Source organism: Alligator mississippiensis, chromosome 5 (assembly GCF_030867095.1).
Source record: "Alligator mississippiensis isolate rAllMis1 chromosome 5, rAllMis1, whole genome shotgun sequence".
NCBI classification, from domain to species: Eukaryota; Metazoa; Chordata; order Crocodylia; family Alligatoridae; genus Alligator; species Alligator mississippiensis.
The window spans coordinates 179752469-179773934 of NC_081828.1; the positions used below are offsets into that span (position 1 = coordinate 179752469).

At 43.8% G+C, this 21466-nt stretch overlaps 2 protein-coding genes across 8 annotated transcripts in view; one reads left to right on the forward strand and one right to left on the reverse strand.

The window, feature by feature from the left end:
- Nucleotides 1-8012, forward strand: part of OLAH (oleoyl-ACP hydrolase) — a 33111-nt gene extending 25099 nt beyond the window's left edge. For all 7 annotated transcript variants that reach the window (XM_019497824.2, XM_019497831.2, XM_019497826.2 and 4 more), the window contains 5 exons: nucleotides 1204-1342; nucleotides 2884-2983; nucleotides 4373-4542; nucleotides 6671-6750; nucleotides 6973-8012. In XM_019497824.2, the coding sequence (XP_019353369.1) occupies nucleotides 1204-1342; nucleotides 2884-2983; nucleotides 4373-4542; nucleotides 6671-6750; nucleotides 6973-7106 (623 nt within the window). In that variant the 3' untranslated portion in view covers nucleotides 7107-8012. The remainder of the gene's footprint in view (nucleotides 1-1203; nucleotides 1343-2883; nucleotides 2984-4372; nucleotides 4543-6670; nucleotides 6751-6972) is intronic.
- Nucleotides 7877-20159, reverse strand: ACBD7 (acyl-CoA binding domain containing 7). The gene is made up of 4 exons (XM_006271986.4): nucleotides 20001-20159; nucleotides 8495-8612; nucleotides 8310-8372; nucleotides 7877-8221 (listed from the first exon to the last, which is right to left on the reverse strand). The coding sequence occupies exons 1-4, from the start codon at nucleotides 20010-20012 to the stop codon at nucleotides 8148-8150; spliced, it is 267 nt and encodes an 88-aa protein (XP_006272048.1). The 5' UTR covers nucleotides 20013-20159; the 3' UTR covers nucleotides 7877-8147.
- Between the last annotated feature and the right edge of the window lie 1307 nt (nucleotides 20160-21466).

Below are 21466 nucleotides of genomic sequence, written 5' to 3' on the forward strand. Positions count from 1 at the left end.
GGGCTGAGGGCAGGCAGCACAGTGGCAGATTGGGCAGGGAACAGAAAGTAGAGCATGAGATTAGACAGGGAGTACAGGGCAGGAAGCAGAAAGTGGAGCAGCAGCTTGGTGAGGGAGTAGAAAACTGAGCAGCAGATCAGGTAAGGCTCCTAACCTGGGGGTCTTTAAAAGGAGACTGGATGAACACCTGGCTGGGGTCATTTGACCTTAGTACTCTTTCCTGCCACGGCAGGGGGTCGGACTTGATGATCTGCTCGTGTCCCTTCCAACCTTGCCAACTATGAAACTATAAGTGCCATACTGGGTAAGACCAACAGTCCACCTAGCCCAGTAACCTGTCTCCAACACTGGTAGAAGTGTATGCTATACAAGGAGAGCATTGAACTGGATATCTCTAGAGTTATCTATCTACTATTCAATACCCGCATCTACCATTTGTTGGTTTTGAGATACTAGAGGAAACATCTCCAAGATTAACAGATGTATCATCTATGAATTTGTCCAGTCTCTTTTTGAACCTGGCTTTGCCATCTGCCTCCACCAGCTCCTGTGGTAATGAGTTCCACAAATTAACATATTGTTTAAAAAAGTACTTTCTCTTGTTAGTTGTAAACCTATCGCCTACTAATTTTATTGGGAATCCCTTAAGGTAAGGGAAAGGGATCAGGGTGGTACTCTGAAGGGTATGGGGCTAATTTGTGGCACACCTGCCAAAAAAGTTGGCCCCCACTGGTTTAGGGATCTCTGCTTTAGGTTGATATTCTAGTCCCCTTCTGAGTTGTTTTGTGATTGTCCTGTTAAAGGTTTCTGGGTTGGTTTTTTGTTTTTTTTTTATTGTAAGCCACCCAAAACCCTGTTGGGAAGGGCAGCATATAAATCAAATAAATAAGGAAATGTTAAAGGCTTGTTAAAGAAATATATTTAAACCTGTCTACTACAGACTTACAATCTATATAGGTTAGAGAGGGCAACATTTAGGACTAAAGGAAATGACTGAAGCCCATATAATGTCCCTTATTTTTCAACCACAATATTTTATTTATTTATTTACACACACACACACAGATTTCTTCATGCAACTTGTAATTTGTATTTTCTTTCTGCTGAATAAATAAAAAGCATGTTAATTTTGGATTGTATAATTTAACTGAAATACCTTTAGAGTGGGCTGAAATGACTCTCTAATTTCTTTTTTCCTTCTAGTGTACTCTTTAAGGTTTCCTGGAAGAGAATCTCGTGTGAAAGATCCTTGTGCACAAGACATGACAACTCTAGTTAGTGATATTGTTAGTAGTTTGTTAAAAGACCTGCAAGAAAAACCTTTTGCATTTTTTGGTCACAGGTAAAAAAAACAAACAAACAACTTAAATTATTCTGGTGAAGGGGGTTAGAATTCATAACCTGTAGTTAGTCAATGACTTGTGTTGGTTTCTGACAGCTCTTGGAATGCTTTTGTTAAAACAAATTGCTACAAAGGCTGATGTGTAGCCTACTGTTGATACTAAAGGCCAGCCTTGGGTATTACCTAGACTCCAACCTCCCTTTTCAGAAAAGATTTGGTGGCTACATTACTATAGTAATATCTGCATAGAAGGAAATCATTACTGGCAGTTTTGGGTGATGGCATAACAGGTGGCGTCAGTCACTGATGTGAGATGATCTGATGTGCCAACAGAAACATCTATCAACTACTTTTGAAACCATCAATCAGTTTCATTTACAGAGGTTACGTGATTGTATATTTACCCAATTTCCATTCCATATGGATTCTGACAGTGATCAGTTGTCATCTGGTTGTTCAGTGTGTAAAGGGAGAATTGTTATAATGGACACAGTGGAATATCTGTAGTATAAACAAGGTCTACATTACTGTCTCCCCAACTGAGCAATTCCCTTGTTGCTTAGCTGAGTTTGCTGTGGACCAGATGCTCAGCTGGTATAAATCAACGTAGTTATGTGGATGCAGAATATATTCAGTCAACTATTTGTTTTTAGAATGCTCTCTTCACTGTACCAGAGTATCACAGTGACACTGCTGGAGAGGGGAGTTGCACCTTTGGAGACCTGCTTAGTGATGGGCTGTGATTCACCTATATAAAGTACTTGCACAATACCCGTTTGAGAGCTTCACAATTTTTAATGTGTTTAGTCTTTTAATTAGGAAAGTGCAACCATTTTACAGAACAACAAAAGGCTAGATTTTTAAAGGTATTTGGGTGCTTAAAGATGCAGATTGCTGCCTGGTGTGGTTTCCAAAAATGCCTGGGCACCTCAGTCTCACTTATATAAACAGTTAGATTCCCTAAGCACTTTTGAAAATCCACTTACGCAGACCTACCAGCGTCTTAAGGCCAGATTTTTAGTGAGACCTAATGGTACCTAATCAAGGTTGGATAGGAAATTTGTGCCACAGAAGGGACTCTACTCTGTTTATCCCAAATCTTGTTGGTGTCTTAATGATTACTGTTGTGATCATTATTTTTATAGTGTTAGATCATAAATGTGTTTATTTCTTATTGCTGCTTACACTAATCCTGCCAGTCACAAGCAAATATGGCCAGCATTTGGTCTCAAAAAATACTCATTTTCCTTTATACAACAAAATAGGAAAAGTGGTGAAGGAAATGGAAGCATCTAAGGTGTGATTTAGAAACCTAGGCACACTTTTATTTAACTTCTAAATGTGAATTACCTAATATAACCACTCTGTTTTCATAACAACTTGTTTTTAATATACCAGTGTACAATATATAGTTTCAAAAAATGCTTACTGAGATGTAATTCCTATAGTAACACTGAGATTCAAATTGTTTAAATTTGTCAGTGTTTCCCCCCACCCGTATGCTTTTGATGATATTAATTTAATATCTCTTTTTCATGCAGTTTTGGATCTTATGTTAGTTTTGCAACTGCAGTACACTTAAAAGAGAAGTATGGTCTACAACCAGTACATCTTTTCATGTCAGGAGCATACGCACCACACGTAAGTGACATGAATTTGATAATGTGAAATAAAATAACAACATATTTACTATATAATAATCATGTATAAAACATTTGTTTTGGCTTTCCAGAGCGCGCACACTAAGATTGACAATGTGGGCTTATTACAGTTTATAGAATACAGTGGGGAGCTTAAGTTGAGACTGATAGAACGTCTCGTATTGTCCTTTATGGTCTCTGGCTTACAGTTTAAACAGGAAACCAGGCAAAATTCCAAGTGCCTCCCTGATTCCCCAAGTAAATGTGCATCATGTAAGATAACCATTTTAACCTTCAGCGCACCCTTCTAACCAGGGGTGGGCAATTATTTGGAGTGGAGGGCCGTTTACCCAGTTCTGGCAAGTCATTGAGGGCCACAGGGGTAACCTTGCTCCTTGACAGATGCCCACCCCCTGGTCGCCATCTTGGGACCAGAAGTCCCTCCCCTTGTCCCCTGGAATGACTCCTTTCAGCAAGGGGTTTTGCCATCTCTGAACCAGAAAAATACCAAATTATATTCTAAAAATTAAACATGTACTACAACATTCATTCATTTCAAAAAATATTTTTGTCTTGATCTACTGCAATCCACACTACAGGCTTCCATGGCACCATAAGCTGCGACATGCTGTGCTGCCCTGCCCTCCCCATCTACGGTAGGGGCAGGAAGGGGAAGCTAGACGTTGGGGTGTCTGGAGCCATGGACTGCTGCTGCAGTTGAAGCAATGCTTGGAACAGGGCTGGGAGGGAGCCTGGGGGCAGCCCTGCTCTAAAGAAATGTGAGGGCAACCCCTTGCTCTCTACAGGTGTTTACAGACATGTTCCAGGGGAGGGGGGAAGAGGGTACTTTAATAAGAGCGGCTCTCTCCCCTTCCTGCCCCTACCCAGGTCTGAGAGCTGCTCTAATTAAAGCACCCAGAGCATCACATGTATCGGGGCCCCTGCACTGAAAAATGATGGCTAGGGTGCTTTAGTTTAAGCTCAGTGAACGAGCTTTAGTTAAAGTGCCCCTGCTTCCATTTTTCAGTGTAGGGATGCTGATGCACATGACTGGAGTCTGCTGGAGCGCAGTAATTACCATGCTCCAGCAGACTCGATTAATTGAGTTGATTAATCGTCTGCTTCAACGCTCTGTAATTACAGAGCATCAGAGCAGCCTCCCTGCATGCATACAGACACCCTACAAATCTATTACCTATATAAAAATATTTTTGAAGGTATTTTTAAAGCTGAACAGCCATTAAATTATAACTCAGTCATTATGATACTGTGCTATGATGGGACAGAAGCCTATATAGTAGATTCTTGTTAAGTTTCTTTTCTACGTCTTAACTCTTCAGGAAAAAAGTACTCTTTGAAACTCCTAACCTGTTTTATCTGATGCCTGCAGTCAAAAAGTCGTCCTTCAGTCCCACCTTTAAAGGATGTATCTGATGAGGAACTTTTTTCATGGATAAATTCTCTTGGTGGTGTTCCTCCTGAGTGGCTTCAGAGAGAGGATGCTGTGAAACTCTTGATTCCTCCAGTAAGAAGAGATCTTGAAGTTTTCCAGACATTTGTGTAAGTGGTACTGTGTTTATATATATGCTGAAATTAGGAGTGTTCATCCACATTTAAAAAAAAAATTACTACTTGTATATGAGACTTATCACATCAGATTCTCCTACTTTTTACCCTGAAGCTTTGTTCCTAGCATATAAGAGTTTTTGTATAATTACATTCAGCATGTTTTCCTTGGAGCGTCTATAATCCACTCTTCTGAAGTAAAAATAATCTCTATGGGGTGCCTATACACAAGCACAGAGGCTGTTCTGACACGCTGGAATTCTAGTGCATTGAAGCAGACTTGATTCTGCGGGAGTGTGGCAATTACTGCACCCCGGCAGCCTTCTATGTCTCCTGTATTAACGTCACTGTGCTTCAAAATGGTGGTAGGGGCATTTTTCATCTAAAGCTCATTCAATGAGCTTTAAAGTGCCACTGCCACCATTTAGATAGATAGATAGTAATACACAAGATGTTCTGGGTGCTTTTAATTAAAGCAGCTCTCAGGCTACTCTAATTAATGTTGCCACTCTTTTTTTCCCCCCCACCAATCCTGGAGCATGTGTATAAACACCCATATAGTTTTACATTGGACCTCCAGTTAAATAGCTTTTTAGAAGGGGAATGTTTCTACTCTTCTTCATAGAGTACATTTAAATAACTTTTTCTTCAGGAGGTTCAGAGTTCAATAGGAAGGCCTTGCCTAGCTGCTTTCTAAGATCCTAGGGAACCTAAAAATTATCATTCCCTGTTGGCCAACTGCCTCTTACCCTTATCAGCATCCTTAGTCCTATTGAGGTTTACAGCAAGCCAGGAAAATCAGTTTCCTTTGTTATTAACATAAGTATTCCTCTTGTACAAGACACTGCAGGGTGCTTAGATTGTGATTCCACCTATTTCCAACTACATGAGGTAGGGTCTGATGAAAAGATCCAGGAGAAAATATAGTATGTCAGCAGTTATTTTCTCACTTACTGGATGAGAGAATGGAGCTTTCTGCCATAACTCCATGACTACAAACCATTCAAGAACTGTTGCATCAAACAGCAGATATTTTGGGTGTAGTTCAGGAGAAGCCATATAAAATGGTAGACAGTACAACATGTATTTCACCTGGATGGCTAACTAGCTTAGTAGCACCTACCTTCAAGAAGTTGATAGATGTTACAATCCACTGGTGAGTGCAGGCCCCCGGATCTGCGTGCAGGATGACAGCATGCTGCCACTGCTGGCTGGGGCCAGCAGCAGCACCCGAGTTTGTGCTGTGCAGCCCGTGCCGAGTGCTGGGAAGACTGGTGCTGCCGCTGGCCCCAGCCAGCAGCAGCAGTATGCTGTCATCCCCACACACAGATCTGGGGGCCTGTGCCCCCTGGGAAGAGTCTGGCACAGCCCTGCAGCCCTCCCGGGGGGTGCAGGCCCCCAGATCTGTATGCAGGAGGGCAGCATGCGGCTGCTGCTGGCTGGGGCCAGTGGCAGCACCAGTCTTCCCAGCGTTCGGTGCGGGCTGTGCTGAACAACCGGTCTCAGCCGGCAGCGGCAGCCTGCTGTTATCCCATGTGCAGATCCAGGGGCCTGCGCCCCCCCAGGAGGGGTGTGGGGCTGTGCATGTCCTCCCAAGGGGGCATGGGCCCCTGGATCTGCACGCGGGATAACAGTAGGCTGCCGTCCCTCCCTCAGAGCCCTGGGATTGGAAGGGACCTCAGGGACAGATTGCAGACACTGGTCAGCTACAGATGTCAATCAGAGCAATCCTCCCCCCTGAGTTTCTGTTTTCCCTGCAAGCCCGCCTCTGAAACATTTGGGATGGTTTCATTTCATTTCGTTTCGGAGCCTTCTGTTTCATTTCGGATTCGGTGTTTTGGGCGCTGAAATGGGCCAAAACACCTCCAAAACAAAACAACTGTCGAAATTTCACACAGCCCTACAAACAATCCAGATATGAATGATCCAAGTTCCATTATATGTGCGTCCCATACAAGGCTCCTTCATTGTGGCTACAATCCGTGGGGGAAAAAAAGGCAGCAAGTACCTACCAAACTCAGAACATAAGATGAAGAACCAAAAAACTTGTTGGAAAGGGGCAGGGCTTAGTCATAGGTGTCCATGTAAAAGACTTAAAAAAAATCTGTTTTGATATTCACAGTTGTGCAGAACCAAAAAATGTTCTCTCTTGTGACCTAACATGCTTTGATGGGTCTGAAGATTTGACACATGATTTAGAAGGTAACTAATTTGCCTGCTTTACATCTTCTGTTTATCTGTACGTCTATTGTAATATATTAACTGTGTCTACCATCTTGTAAATGAAATGGAAATATGCACTTTCAGTGTATGATCCAAAATAATTTTTGTGGAAGAATGATTCAATTAACCTTTAAATATATTAGGTAAAACTAATATTACCTGACATTTCTTACATTCTTTAAATATTTGATTCTTTTTCAGAATGGAAGGATGTAACAAGTGGCGAGACCACTATTCACGAACTTCCTGGAGGCCACTTTTTTCTGCTGGAACCTTCTAATGAAACTTTCATAATAGATTATATAACAAAATGCATAGAAAATGCTGATTTCTGAATATTCACTTTTATTTTTTGTGGGGAGGGTATAAGCTTGGTCCAAGGAAATAAATAATAAGGAACCTTTCCTATGTAATTGCACAATTGAGATGACAAGATAAGAAACTTGCTGTAGTTTAATGGCTAAGAGTTTATTAATATTGTATTATATATGGCAAAAGATTTTTCCAGGATTTCATTTGAGGCAATTGTTAGAAAAAGAGAAGGAAGGAAACTTTCTAATTCTTAAAAGTAGGCAGTCCGCAAGCCACTCGGTTTTCTCTGCGACAAGCAGACCAGGATTTGAGGATGGTAAGAAGCTAGCAGGCAAAAAGCAACCAAAGAGTTTCTTCAGCATCAGTAGTTTCCTAGCTTCCCTCTAACTTAGGAACCTGGCCCAAGCAATCATTTGGGTCTCACTTCCAGTTAAAATATAGCATTCTTATGCCAACTAATATAGCTTTCTTATATTTATCTCCATGACTGAAATAGAAGCAGAATTACTTGTGCTAGTCAAGCTACAGTATATTGAACCTAAGAAATTAGTCATATTTTCTTTAAATCTATCCTCTTTGAGACCTCATTAGTTGCTACTATACAGGGCATTGAAAAATGCTTGCTTTATTTTATTTGTGGTGTTATTAGAATCCCACTTTATCCCATAACCTGTTGGGGTGGGGGGGGGGGGGGGAATGACAGTTAAAAATGTTATCTTCAGAATTCACTCAAAGAGTAGGAAACTAGATGTAATACTTCTGCCCCTAAAATATATAGAGAGAGAGAGACAGGTGAAATCTCTAAACCAATCTAATTGGTAACTTTATTCAAAATATTCATACTCGGTATCTGAGAAGTTCCATACATATGTAAATTGCTTCTTACAGTTAAATAATTCATGCTTAGTAAATCATGGTGTCAAACTAAATGTGAAAACATTATTGCATTTTTTCCTCAAAATAGTTAGTTCATTAGCTTCTGAGGAGTTATTGGTGTGTTTTTTGTGGTTTTTTTTTTTTTGTTTGTTTGTTTTTCTTCCCCCCTGGAAATTATCTGGAATATTCTAGATCCCATATTTTTCTATCATCTCTTTTGCTTTAGAGATGTAGGCATTCATGGCATCTTCCTTTGATAAACCTGCAATGGAAAGTAGCAGTCATTACATCTCCTTATTTGGTATTCTATAAAAGCAATGAAAATAGTAGAAACTTAAATACTATAACACCTTTTTTAAGGTTCCATGCTTCCCATTTGGCTTTGCCTTTTAAGTCTAGCACTCCTGGACACTCTGCCAAAAGAAACAGATAAATAAACTTGTTGTCACCTATGCAATCTCACCTAAAGATTGTTGAATAGCTTTAAAGTTACAGAATTAAATATGGTAAAATGAATATGCACAGAGAAAAATACCAATATTAATGTCTCCAACAGTAGACTGTTTGTAGAGTCCATATAGCTCCTTCAGTTCTTCATCACTTGGTCTTGTTTTTAATTTTTTTACCTCTTCTGCAGCACTGTCAAAGTCAGCCTGATAAGAAGAAAGAAAAATCAAAACAATACAGACTTAGACATTTTGTCCCTCAACTTGCATGCTTCAAGTGCTCAGTATAACATACATGTACTGGCTGTTTCCACATTGTCACTGATGCCAAAATTAATAAATCAGGAATATGACCAGCTTGGTTAATAAATCAACTCTGTTAAAAGAAGCCAAATTCTCTTCCCTTAGGATATTTTTATATCTAAGTAATGAGGACCACATACTAATCTGTACCGTCCTATGAAAAACTGGTGGGTGCATTACCGTGTTTCTTTCAATTCTCTACTGGAGGTGCAACAGTTAATGTGTGTGTGGGTGCTAGGGCCTGAGGCACCAGTCTGCTACAATGGGGTGGGTGCCCAGGCTAACTGGAGCTTGACCCTCACCTGTGAAGTGCCCAAGGACACATTATAGTGATCTATTGCAGAGGTGCAATGGATGAATGAGTTCTGGGACTGAAAGTCTTTTCATCCTCTTCTCTCATCTCATGCAGAGCCAGCTACTATCTGTCCCTATGTATCTTGGTTTCAGTGCAGAGGGTAGTCTTTGTCACAACCCAAAGTTGTGATTTTTTTTTTTTTTTTTGTGTGTGCGCGTGCTTCGGCACTGCTAAATTATTTCCCGCCATTTTTGTCACTTTCTTTGCATGGTAGAGCTCTCTGCTGCTAGAGAGAGCTCTGGTGCAACGGGGGATTTCCCGCCAAATTACAGCTTCTTTGTAGTGTGCATTCCTTTTGCATTGTAGTGATGCTTGCCGCAAAGAAGTTCCCGCCATTTGTATTAGAGTCCACGCCATGTTATTGGCCGACTCCTAATTTAGGCATACGTGGCGGCTAGCGATTTGGCTTGCTAGCCGTACATAAGGCTTGGGTAGTTTCCGCCCAAGCTGGAGGGAGGAGAGAGAGATTCTGTGCGAAGATCTCCAAGCGCTGTGGACCCTCGCGGATCCGGCGCGCCTCCCCTAAGCAGGCAGAGAGAGGCAATAGAGCCGAGCCTACGGAGCTTTCACTTCTCGCCTGTCACCGAGCGCAATCCTAGATGTATCCCTTTCCTATAACTTCGGACCCCGCAGAGCCTAGCAAACTCCGGGGAAAACTTATTGGACCCACGGAGCCTGAATAGCTCCGGGGAAGCTTTTTGAATTCAACTTAACCGGACCTGCGGAGCCTAGCAAACTCCGTGGGAGCAATCGTTTTGTCAGAGTCCTCCAACGAGGGTTCAAGCGGGAGCTGTGTCTGGAAACTTATCCAGCCTACACCAATACCATCTTTGGGTGTAAGTAAACAATCTTTTCAATCAACCGTTACACCTCCGTGACTAATTCTAACTCGTGTGCACAAAACCATCCCGCGGTTTCTCCCACCCCACGTGTCCGGGCTGACGGCCACAGCCCGCGTGCACCAGAGACGGGTCCGGTTCGCCCCCGGCTTGCCCATGGTGGCCGGATTGGAATCACCGCCGCGCATGGCGACGAGGGCGGGCTCAGGGCCCGGCCCGCACAGTCTTTAGTACAGATTCTGCTTCATTTTGTGCCCGAGACACGCTAAAAATCACTTACATTTTCTTCCTGTGATCTCTGAGCCGCTGCCCCCCCCATCATTTGCATTGATTTAACCCAAAAGTCCAGGTGACATCATATGCAATATGTTCCATCTAAAAGTTGATATATTTGCAAGGAAGTCATAGCAAAATGTTGGAGGAAGTAATGTACATACTGTGTTTACTCAAATCCAAAATGAGGTTTTCCTCCCCCCCCAGTCAGCATACAGAAAAAAAGCTTCGTCTTAGATTTGAGTACCCACCTGGGGCAGGTGGTGGGTCAGCTCTGGCTTTGGCCTCGGCTCAGGACTGAAGCCAATTCTGCCCCAGGTTGGGATGGATCGTTAGGCGGGGAAGGGGCTTGAAGCCAGGGGCACGTGGGGAGAGAACACAGGGCGGGAGGGAGAGGTGGAATGAGGGAAACCCACCTGTAAGGCTCAGGGAGAGCACAGGGTAGATGATGCAGTATGGCCTCCCTTGAAGGTGCCTCCCTCTTTACATTCCTCCCCAGCTCTGGTCCCTCCAGCCCTCATCTGTCCTGGCTGAGAGCTGCTGTCACTTGTCCATGGACAGGCCAGGCTGGGGACATTGTTGTTGCTGACTGTTCTGGCTCTGGGGCAGAACTGCAGCAAAAGGTAAGTGGTGGCATGAGGCAGGGTGCAAGCATAGGCATAGGGGGAAGGGGGTGAGGGCAGAATTCAGGGAGGAACTGGGGGTGTGGGCAAGGAATGGAGGGACAGGCATGGGGGGGGCAAGGAGCAGGATGCAGGCACGGGGCAGGGAGCGGGGAGACAAGCACAGGGGGCATGCACCCGGGAGGGGCAGGAACAAGCTTGAGGCAGGACAAGGGCCCTTGCCCCCTGCCACTGCTTTCCCCACAACAACAGACTGTCCACTAATTAGATTCTGTACATGAAAAATTGTAACATTTATAATTATCCATGTATAGCTTCGAAATTATTGGAGGGAAGGGTCATTTTAAGTTTGAAGCTGTACTGGATTTGAGTAAATATGGTACGTTTAAGGTGTATACAAAAAGTCCCTACAACACTTGGATGCTTATGTTGCTGGGGTGATCTGACCCCAGGTGACTTCCTGCCCCTTGGGCAGGGCTACCTGATGATTTCACAAAGTCCATTCCAGCCCTAATGTCTATGAAGTTTCTGCAATAATATGCTATGTATTCAGTAATGTCACATGTTGTTTCTTAGCTGTCAGTTTTATTTCTGTGACTTGGTCTGATCAGCTGGAATCGCGAGGTTGCCATATCAGTCTGCATAAGCACGATGTAGCCTGTCGGGTAGAAAATTCTGCACTCCCCTGATCAGCCCTTGCCATAACCATTAGACAAGCCTTTACTTACCTGTGTCTTCACCCTGACGTTTCTTTTTGGTAAGTGACTGTGCTGGCTCAACCAAGTCACAGAAGTAAATGATGAAGGATTTCAAAGTTTTCAAATTTCATGGCTTTCTACAGAACCCCTCTTCCCCCCCACAAACAGGGAGCAAAATGAAATGTGTACATGTTATTAGGTGCATCTACACATGAGCTGTAGTGCAGAGCTGACTAATTAGCTGCACAGGAAAGCATCACCATCTACACGTGTGCCTGTATTAAGGCATTATAAATTAATTAACTCTGTTATAGGACAGTACTGTCCAGGACAAGTACTGTCCTACAGTGGAGCAATTACGTGCACCAAAGCACACATGACTGGGGCTGGCTGGGGCATGAGGTTGTTACAGTGCCCCAGCCGTTATTTCTTGTCACTCCTGGTAGTGCTTGGGGGAACAGGGACTCTCTTTCCCCTCCCCCCCCCCCCCAATGCCTGCTGGTCCCCCCAACTAGCTTGTAAATGGCCACTAGATCCCCCCTCAGCCTTCTCTTGTGGAGGTTGAACAGGTTCAGGTCCCTTAGCCTCTCATCGTAGGGCCTACCCTTCTGACCCCTGATCATGCCCTCCTCTGGACCCTTTCCATGTTGTCTGTGATGATGCCTGAAAAATCTTACTGGTTAATTTTTTTTAAAACAAAGGTGCTATAAATATTGGGGACTTAGGAAGGTGTACCAACCTTGCTCTATGAAATGCTGTAGCCATTCTAACAGACTTGGGGTGGGGGGGGGAGAGGAGGGCAATGGGGGGGGTCAACATGTGTCAATGATGTTGACTGATTTAACAATTGTATTGTCATAATAAAGAAACCAACTGAGCTTGGTTAATTTGGTCTTCTGAATCTTTTCTTATAAATACATAAAAAATAGTCAACTGGAGACTTGCAGAATCTGGTAAGACAAACCAATGTATGCATTTCCCACTAGCACTACAGATTAGTAATAACTAAAGGCAGGCTTTTAAAAGCTTTTCCACTGAAAGCCTCCTAAAAATGGGAAGGTTTCCCTAGTATAATTCCCTTACTTCCTGTAGGGAAAGGGCATCTATTAAACACTGTGATATACTATGGAGATGCCTTATTTTCTTAAACTAAGTGCATGACCTGCATTATCCTATTGAAATAGCTATTTTTTTTCCAGAGAGTACTGTGAGCACTTGTTCCATATTTCCACAAGCAGAACCAGAAGTCCAAAAACAGTGTTATTCTTGGTCATGCTCTAATTAAATCTGATGAAGTCCAATGGAGGATACCTCTTAAAGAACTTTCCAATTTTAGGGCCTGACTACATACTTACTTTCAAGCCAGGCAGTGTCATGGTGAAACACTTGATGTACTCCATGCACACAACTTCCTGAGCCAAAAACAAGGTAGCAGTGAGAGGAAGAATCAGTTAATTCACCCACAATGCCACAAGAACATGACAACACTGCTTCCAGTTTGGGAGCAGTGCAGAACTGACTTATATGGGAAGTGAGCAGTGCAGAAATGCCTTTTAGTGACACAACTTGAAAGGCACACAAAGTAGCTGGAAATGCCAAATTACAAAAAGAGCATTCTACACAAGTACACTCCTCTTACCAATGCCATCTGCTGCATTGGTAAAAGTACTGAATACAAAAGAATGACTCCACTACTTTACTAAAATTGCATTTTCACGTGTTCCTACAATCTATTCATTGGCTGAGCTAGCCGGGATATAGGAATTCTCCAAAGGGGCAGCAACGATCAGTGTGCCCTTTCACCCAGCTGTTAAAAAACACAATGACTGTTGAGTCCTCTTGATTGGAATGGTATAGGTTGGTCCTTGTAATTAACTTCCAGTGAGGAGACCTGGTCTCATGTTTAGTGTCTATGTATCTGGGTGCAGGTGCTTTTTCCTGTGAGAATAAACTCGCATTCTTTATGAACTTCTAGGAGCCTTGTGTCCATTGCAATTTGTAACTTGTTAGAGCTGTGAAAGGGAACTCTGTATAAGGTGCCTAAAATTTCTCCTTTTGTGAACTGATGCCTGAGTCTGGCACCATCTGTTACCAATCATCCTTGTTGCAACTGATTGCAAAGTCCCAGTGACATCAGGAATGAGCAACACCAAGAGCCAGCAAATAGGAGAATTTGAGTGGGACTGCTGCTTGGAAGAAAAAGGAGAATCTTGGTTGCTTTGTGTGAGTGCCTGTGAGTAGAGGCACTTTGGGCTTTGTTCTGTTGCCATCTTGCAGTGCTGTTTCAAGCAATGAGGGATGCTTGTACATGTGACAGGGATTTAGTCAGGGTGTTATTCTATGCCCCCTAAATTGGAAAGGGGGGTATAGAATATGCCCACCACTTCAATTTTTCTGTCATGTTATAGTGAGGCCCGATCCTTTTCTTTATTTTTTTGTCAGAGCTGGAGCCTGCCCACAGCTGCAGGGGCAAGCTGCCTGCGGGCTGAGTAGCGCCCCGAGCTACGGGAGGCCCTGGTCCTTCCCTTCGCAGTGGCAGTGCCCCCTGGGGCTGCCCCATCTCAGAGGCAACACCCAGCCCAATCCAGCTCTGTCCTGTGGAGGGAAGGACTGTGGCCCCACGCAGCTATAGGGCCACTCAGCCCACTGGCAGCTCACCACCCCAGCCACTGGAGAGGTGGGCAAGCTCCGCCAAAAAAAAAAAAGTGTCAGGTACCTCACTGCTTCTACCTTCAGCAGGCTCCTGCAGCCAACAGGATGCCTGGGGCCACTTGGGAATGGGCTGGCTTGCACCTGGGGCAGCACAGGAAGGTGGCAGGAGGGCAGCTGAGTGTTGGCGGACAGAGAAGGCAGTAAGGAAAGTGCACAGGGCTGCCCAGGCTGCTAGCTGGCTGGGTGCTGCCCCACTTTGGAGGCGCCCAATCCAAAGCTTGCCTGAGCCTGCCCAGGCTTCCAGCGCCCCGTGCACGATCCCTGTCGCCTTCTCCAGCCACCAACATACCCAGCTTGCCCCTGGGGCAGTGCGGGAAGGCAAAAGGAGGGCGGCTGGGTAGGCTGGTGGTGGAGATGGTGCAAGGGGCAAAGTCCGGGTGAGCTTGGGGAAACTGTTGGATCAGGCACTTCTGAGCTTAGGCAGCACCCAGCCACCTAGCAGCCCACTCGGGCTTCCAGTGCCCTGTGTACCATCCTGTTGCCTTCTCCAGCCACCAGCAAACCCAGCTGCCCTCCTGCCATCTTCCTGCACTGCCCCAGGGCAAGCCAGCCCATTTCTGGGCAGCCCCAGGTGTCCTGTCAGCCACAGGAGCCTGCTGAAGGCAGAAGTGGTGAGGGGCCTGATCCTTTCTTTCTGTGGAGCCTGCCCACCTCTCCCATGGCTGACGGGTGAGCTGACAGCTGCAATTTGCATCAGGATGTAGTTTAGTTTGCAATGACAAACTAATTTAAACCCCCCAAACTCTTGCATGTGTACAGTGTGATGCCATTAAGTCACACAAAATGACATTTTCGTCACATGTACACGGTAATGGCATCACGTGTACAAGCACCCAAGATGTCCACAGCGGCTAAGCCTTAGTAGTTACAACAAGGAGACAGGGCTATCCTAGGCAGCAAGGTTAGGTGAGTAAGAGTCCCAGTGATTTTTGGGAATAGCATCCATTGGAGTTCCGCCTCTCTTAGATTTACTGCTTATTAGAAGGAAGGAATGAAAGAAGGAGAGCAGCAGAATATTGATACTATACTTCAGAAAAGCAAACTCAGGTAACTGGTGGGTAGGATCCCATGGTAATCAAGAGAAAAAGGAGTTGGGGCTGGCTGCTCCTTAAAGAGACAATACTAGGGACAGAAAAACATGTTATCCTGATGTAAAGATAGGGAACCACATAAAAAGTGGAAATGTGGTCCTATTACTAAGGATGAGCATCTCATTAAACTGCAGTTCATAGAGTTTAACCAGAAGAGACCATTATGATCATATAGGTTTACTTCCTCTATAGCACAAGGCACAGATATTTGTAAAAACACAGTTAAGGAGATTTCTCCGGAGGGTATTAGAAATGAAAAGACATCTCTATAGTGCAGAATGTTAATAACAAATAATCCTCCAGTTAAATAAGAAGCTTAGTCCTAATATAACAAACCAGTGCTGGTTTCCAAAGCATTGCAGAACCAGTCACATAGTAGCAGATTTAGGTAATAACTGTCATGGTTCAAACCACAAAATGATTTCTATTCTTTCTAAGCCCACTGAACAACTGTAGTTTATATAATGATGTAGCTCTCTTTCTGTCCCATGTACAATATTAATGACTGGCTAGGCATCCGTTGCCACTAGTTTGTTTGTAACTCTGCAGTGTATTCACTGGATAAAGTATGCGTTTTGGTAGGGTTACCACAGAGATGATTTACGTCCTTTGACTCAATGGTTTACTTTAGGTAAAAAAACCTGTAACCCCAGGTACTTAGATCTCATTTCTGGATTTAACTTTTCTTTAATAAAAATCCCAAATCAAAAAGGTCAAGAGTCCATCCTGAGCCTAGTGATCCATAGGGTCAGCATGATCAAGTGCCAATTTATATAGCCAACACCATACACATTGGCATTGCATTCATTTGCCTTTGACTGCTCAGCCCGAACAACCAGGTACTCATTTACAGCTAGGCCAACTGCGAGTGGCCTTCAGCATGAGCCCACAGCAAGCCTGAACCTCATCCTTCTGGAGCAGTAGCAAGATGCCTTAACCACCCGGGCACCATACCCCAAAATCCCAATAAAGAGTTTTAAATATATGTATAAAGGCATCAGAATTCTGTGGGCTGCAAGTAAAGAGAGTTATTATTTGAGGGTGTGATTTGGAACGATGGACAAAAACACAATTTTCTCAGCATAATGAAAACTGGGAGCATAAGCATGTGAACAAATAACTGAAAGACATACAGGGCCAGAAATTTGCTCCATGGCTTTACCCGACTGTAAGCACAAATTAACCTATGGTAGTTTGTCTCTCTTTCATCAAGGGAAGTCTTAAATTAATGTATCTTATGCCCATGATGGTGCTAAAATATTTCAGTGTATTACATCAGGACAAACAGCTTCAGTATCTGTTACATCCACATAGGATGTTAGAGATTATTTCATCTCCATACATGCCTCTCACTTGCCCATAGAAAAATAAAACAAACAAATTAATAGACTGATATTGTGGAAGCAGATATTAAATGGGTAATAATAATTGGTACAAAATATGAACATGAAGGGATCAAGACAATTCTGGTTTCCAGCACCTAAGATTTTTAAAATTTTGTATATGATAAGCAGATTTACCACTCTACACAAAAGAACAAATTCATGTCTAGTGAACTTTTGTCAGGCATAAAGTTAGCCCTATGTCTTTCATTTTGACCATGGCCCTGCCACTTCACATCATTTACAGCAGGTAAAGGCCAGAGAATATTTAATTTCTCTTGGAATACTGAATCAAATGATGAATAGCATAAATAATTAATGCAGAGAATAGTACAACCAAAACAGCTGAACTAGCTTTTAGGCAATGCAATGTTATGGCCTTGGTGGCAGAACTTCAAAGACTCTTACAGTGCAGATGGCAAGATCATCTGCCTTTGGAATAAATTGCTACATTAAAATGAAGGCCGTTTGGACTCCACAGATCCTCATTCTTAGTGCTAAAACAAAAATGTTTTAGTCTGGCATGCCAGACTAAAACATGTCTTACCTTAATTAAATGGTAAGGCATGTTTAAAACTAAATGCCATGTTAATTTAAAAACTAAAATTAGTTTTAATGCCTTGAGGTAAGGCATTAAACATGCCTTACCTCAAGTCTGGCACAATTATATAATTAATAACTTGACTTCTTTCTTTACCTGGAAGTGATATGTTTGATAATCTCCCGATATGAAATATGAGGAGAACACAAACTCAGGTATGGTCTAAACTTTTTTTTTCTTGAACTGATAGTTCTGTTTCATCTTTCATCTTTCCTACATGTTCATAGAAGAGAGATTTGTGAGAAAAAAAGAGGGTATGAGTTATTATCCATAATAATTTTAATGTTATATTGCTTAAAAGATACTGCTATATGTAAAACCACACTGGGAGAAAGTCATTTGTAACAGTTCCATATTTGATAATAGATTTTTGTTTTCTTGAAAGGTTTGGGGCTTTTACTCCTTTTCTTACTTTTTCTCCCTAACCTTTATTCTTCATTCTCCTGCTAGAACAGTTCTGCATTTAGTCATTTACAGGTACAGCAAATTACCATGAGGTAAGCTAAATTGTACTCCCAAGTAATTGTACGTGTGTGGTAAGGGGGAGATACCTTACCCGTTCATTGTGAGGGAAGCTACACAACCAGCTCCAGTTGCTCAAGGGCAATTACTGCTGAGTAGTGATAAATCCTGGCTTTAAAAGTGTCAGAACTAGGTTTGGGCTTTGGCTGTTCACCCTGTGTTGAAAGAAGTTCCTAGTTTTCTCAAGTGCAGTGACATGCACAAACCTCTTCTGTATTACATCACTGCACGCCAGCTCTTTTGCAGTCAGGTACTTGGATGTTAACATTTCGCCCGGACAGAATCTCCACTCTCTGACAATGCACTCCCAACATCTGGGGCAGGTTGTTACTGCCGTGACCTCACCCAGAGCCATCGCTAATACCTCTGCTGGGCACCACGCTGGCACCAACCCAGCTGAGAACAGGACTGGGATGAATAGGGTTTCCATACATCCCAGTTTTCCTGGACATGTCCTCTTTTTGGATCCTCTGCTCTCCATCTGGGTGTTTTTAAAAAAAAATATGATCAAATGTCCAGGATTTTTGCCAGATCAACTTCAGAGTTTTTTCCCGGCACTTCCTGGCTTCCCCTAGCAAGGAGCTGCTTGGGGCTGGGGGCAGTTGGGGGAGGGCAACTGTAGGCAGGGAGCACCACATGGATGTCCACACACACACGCATACATACATGCACATGCACATGGCTGGCATGCAGCCAGGCAGGGTGGTGGGAGCAGCTCCAGCAGCTGCATGCAGGTACATTTGTGGGGGGGCCAAGGCTTGGGAACTGTCTGAGGGACTGGGGGGAGTGGAGGGCACATGCATGCGTGTGTGTGTGTGTGTGTGTGTGTGTGTGTGTGTGTGTGTGTGTGTGTGTGTGGAGGGGATGGGTGTGTGAGGGGGGTGGGTGCCAGCTGGCACAGGGGGAAGCTGTCTGGGTGCTGGGGCTGCGGCAGAGCGAAGGAGTCACCTACTCCTTCAGTTGGGGTAGGGGTCAGGGCCTTTTGGGGGCAATAGGGAGCTGCATGGCTCTGGTGGCACCGGAGCTGGTGCCCTTGTTCACAGGGGTAGGGCAGCTGGAAGACATTGCAAGGCTGTTGGGGGAAAGGGGGCTGCAGGTCAGGAGTGAGGGGCACCAGCAGGACTGGGGGGACTGTGGCTTGGGAGTGAGGGGCACCGGGGGGGGGGGGGGACTTTGGGTCAGGAGTGCGGGATGCTGGCAGCGCCAGGGGAAGGTGAGTCAGAAGTGACAGGCACCAGCATGGCCCAGTTGTTTCTAGGGTACTGCAGGTCAGGAGTGAGGGGCAGCAGTAGGGCTGGAGGGGGCTGTGGCTTGGGAGTGAGTGCAAATGGCATAGGCAGGGGCAGGGCATCAACATATCACTGCCCGCCCCACAATCATATACCCCCCGCGCGACAGGTGTCCTCGTTGTTGGAGCTGGAACTATGGTAACTCTAGAGTTGAAAGAGCTTGCAAGTCTTGGAGAGAGAACAAGGAACTTAACAGAAGAAAATTGGCTGAGTCTCAGGATATGGGCAAAAAAGGAAAGTGCATGCATATGACTGCAAAGACAGGAGGCTGAAAACCAGCAGCAGGGGCTGGCTTCATAAAAACACCTCAGATCCAGCACTGGGAGAGGAGACAGTTGAATTTTGCCAATGACCAACATGTACCCTTCCAAATACTACCCCCACCCCAAGAAGAATGCATGCATCTAAATAATGATGCACTACTAGCTATTCCCTAAAAAAAAATCTTAGGTCCAAAACTGCACATCCCAATAACTTTGAAGTTTGGAAAATTGTCTCTTTGCATAATTCTAAATATATCATAATTAAGCAACTCCTAAAAAGAAAAGGCATTCTCAAATATATTTACACAGTATATAAAAGTGCATCATTCAAAGCAAATACAGGCAACTCACAAAGCAAACTAATGCATGTACCAAATAAACCTCACCCTTCAAGCAAGCGTGCTCCTATCCACCCCGAAATTGCATAAACCAATGAATAACGAATGCAAAACAGGAAACTTTAACTCCCCTGCACACCATTTAAGCACCTTGATTTAAAAAGTAACTGGCTGTGCTGCCAGGCAACCACAATTTGAAATAGTAGTCTTTGTTCTGCCAAGACTTGCACTGTCGCAGCAAGGCACTGCCCATGGACACTTCAGCGTATCTCCATCCTCACTTCCCTAAGAAGCAGGAACTCTTACTTGGAGAGTCATTCTGATGATTGGCAGCGACAGCAGCAGCAGCAACAGCAAACACTTCTCTCTGAGCTGAGATGCAGCACTTGTATGCTCAATCCCCTCAATGCTGTCCGCAGCCCCAGTTATAATCCCAGGCCACACAAAAGAGCCTGCACTTTGCTTTCCTCATTGGACCAAGAATAAAATGACATCATCTCTAAGGGCTGGTCTGCACACTGCGCCGACTGAGACTGGGGAAGTAGCAAGGCCAAGGAAGCTTGTTTGTAGCAGGAGCTGGATGCAGAAAGCAGCTGGTATTTACTAACTCATCCTTTCTGGCTCTCTCAAAAGATGTACTGCAGCCACCATGTTGATGACTAGCAAGGATAATAGCAAATAGTTCCCCCCCCCTGGTTTTATGACCCCTTGTGGATAGAACTCAAAATCTGTTTCTTTAATTCCTCATCAGAAGAATAATTGCATATACACATTGGCCCATTGCTCTGTACTCTTGAGGGATGAATGCTGGCCATTGGAAAAGGGCATTACAACATTCAACAGATTATTTTTATGAAAAAAAACATTTCTCTAAATCTGATCTGTATTAAAACCTATCTATAAACCTTCCCTAACTTGCGTCCACTTGTCTATCTGACCTTAGAATGAGTTTCCCAGGACAGGGAGCATCTTCAAAGGCCATTTTACCTGATATACCTACTCAAAATATGCATTACATACAAAATCCTATATCGGAAAGACGTTAAGGTGGCAAAGTCAGGCACTCAAAGGTTAGGAAATGCCAGACTTTCATTTGCCTCTGAAAACTTAATTTTGTTCCCTTATGCATTATGATATAACCTTTATTTTTCCGCATGATTCTTGTCTCTTAATAAATATGATGAATAGTGCTCAGTGTGAAATCTCTTCCATACATTCACTCAGTCCTTGATTCTAAACAGTAAAGATAAGTGGCTGCCCTCACAACTTCCCTCCCTTCTAATGGTATAATTTTCTCATTACTGGTAATTCACACTAACAGTTTCAGCAAGTCTCCAGTCTCATTTTTATGTTCAGACTGGTAGAGGTCTGCTGCTTGGGCTAAGGTTAGGGAGTGCTGGAGCATCCCAAGCTAGGATGAGGGTAAAGGTTAGAGAGGGTTTGGGGCTGTGTGTGGGTGGGACTGATATGGTTCCCCACCTTTTCATTTGCTAAAGTAGGGACCAATGCAACAGAATGTTCCCTACTAAGATTTCTGATGATAGCTCTTCTTAAAGGCATATTTTTTGGTTTTTGTTGCTGCTGTCAAGAGGTCATTTCTTTCAAGGATGAATTTGTGGAACTGAGCACAATTTCCTGCAGCTGTCTTGAATTCAGAGCGTGACAAAAGTGTCAGTTTTAGATCTCATCCTATATCTCTGGTCTATCCATATAGTTTTTATTATGGAGAACACTCTTCTTAAAGGAGCATTGGTCTCAAGCACAGCTAACAC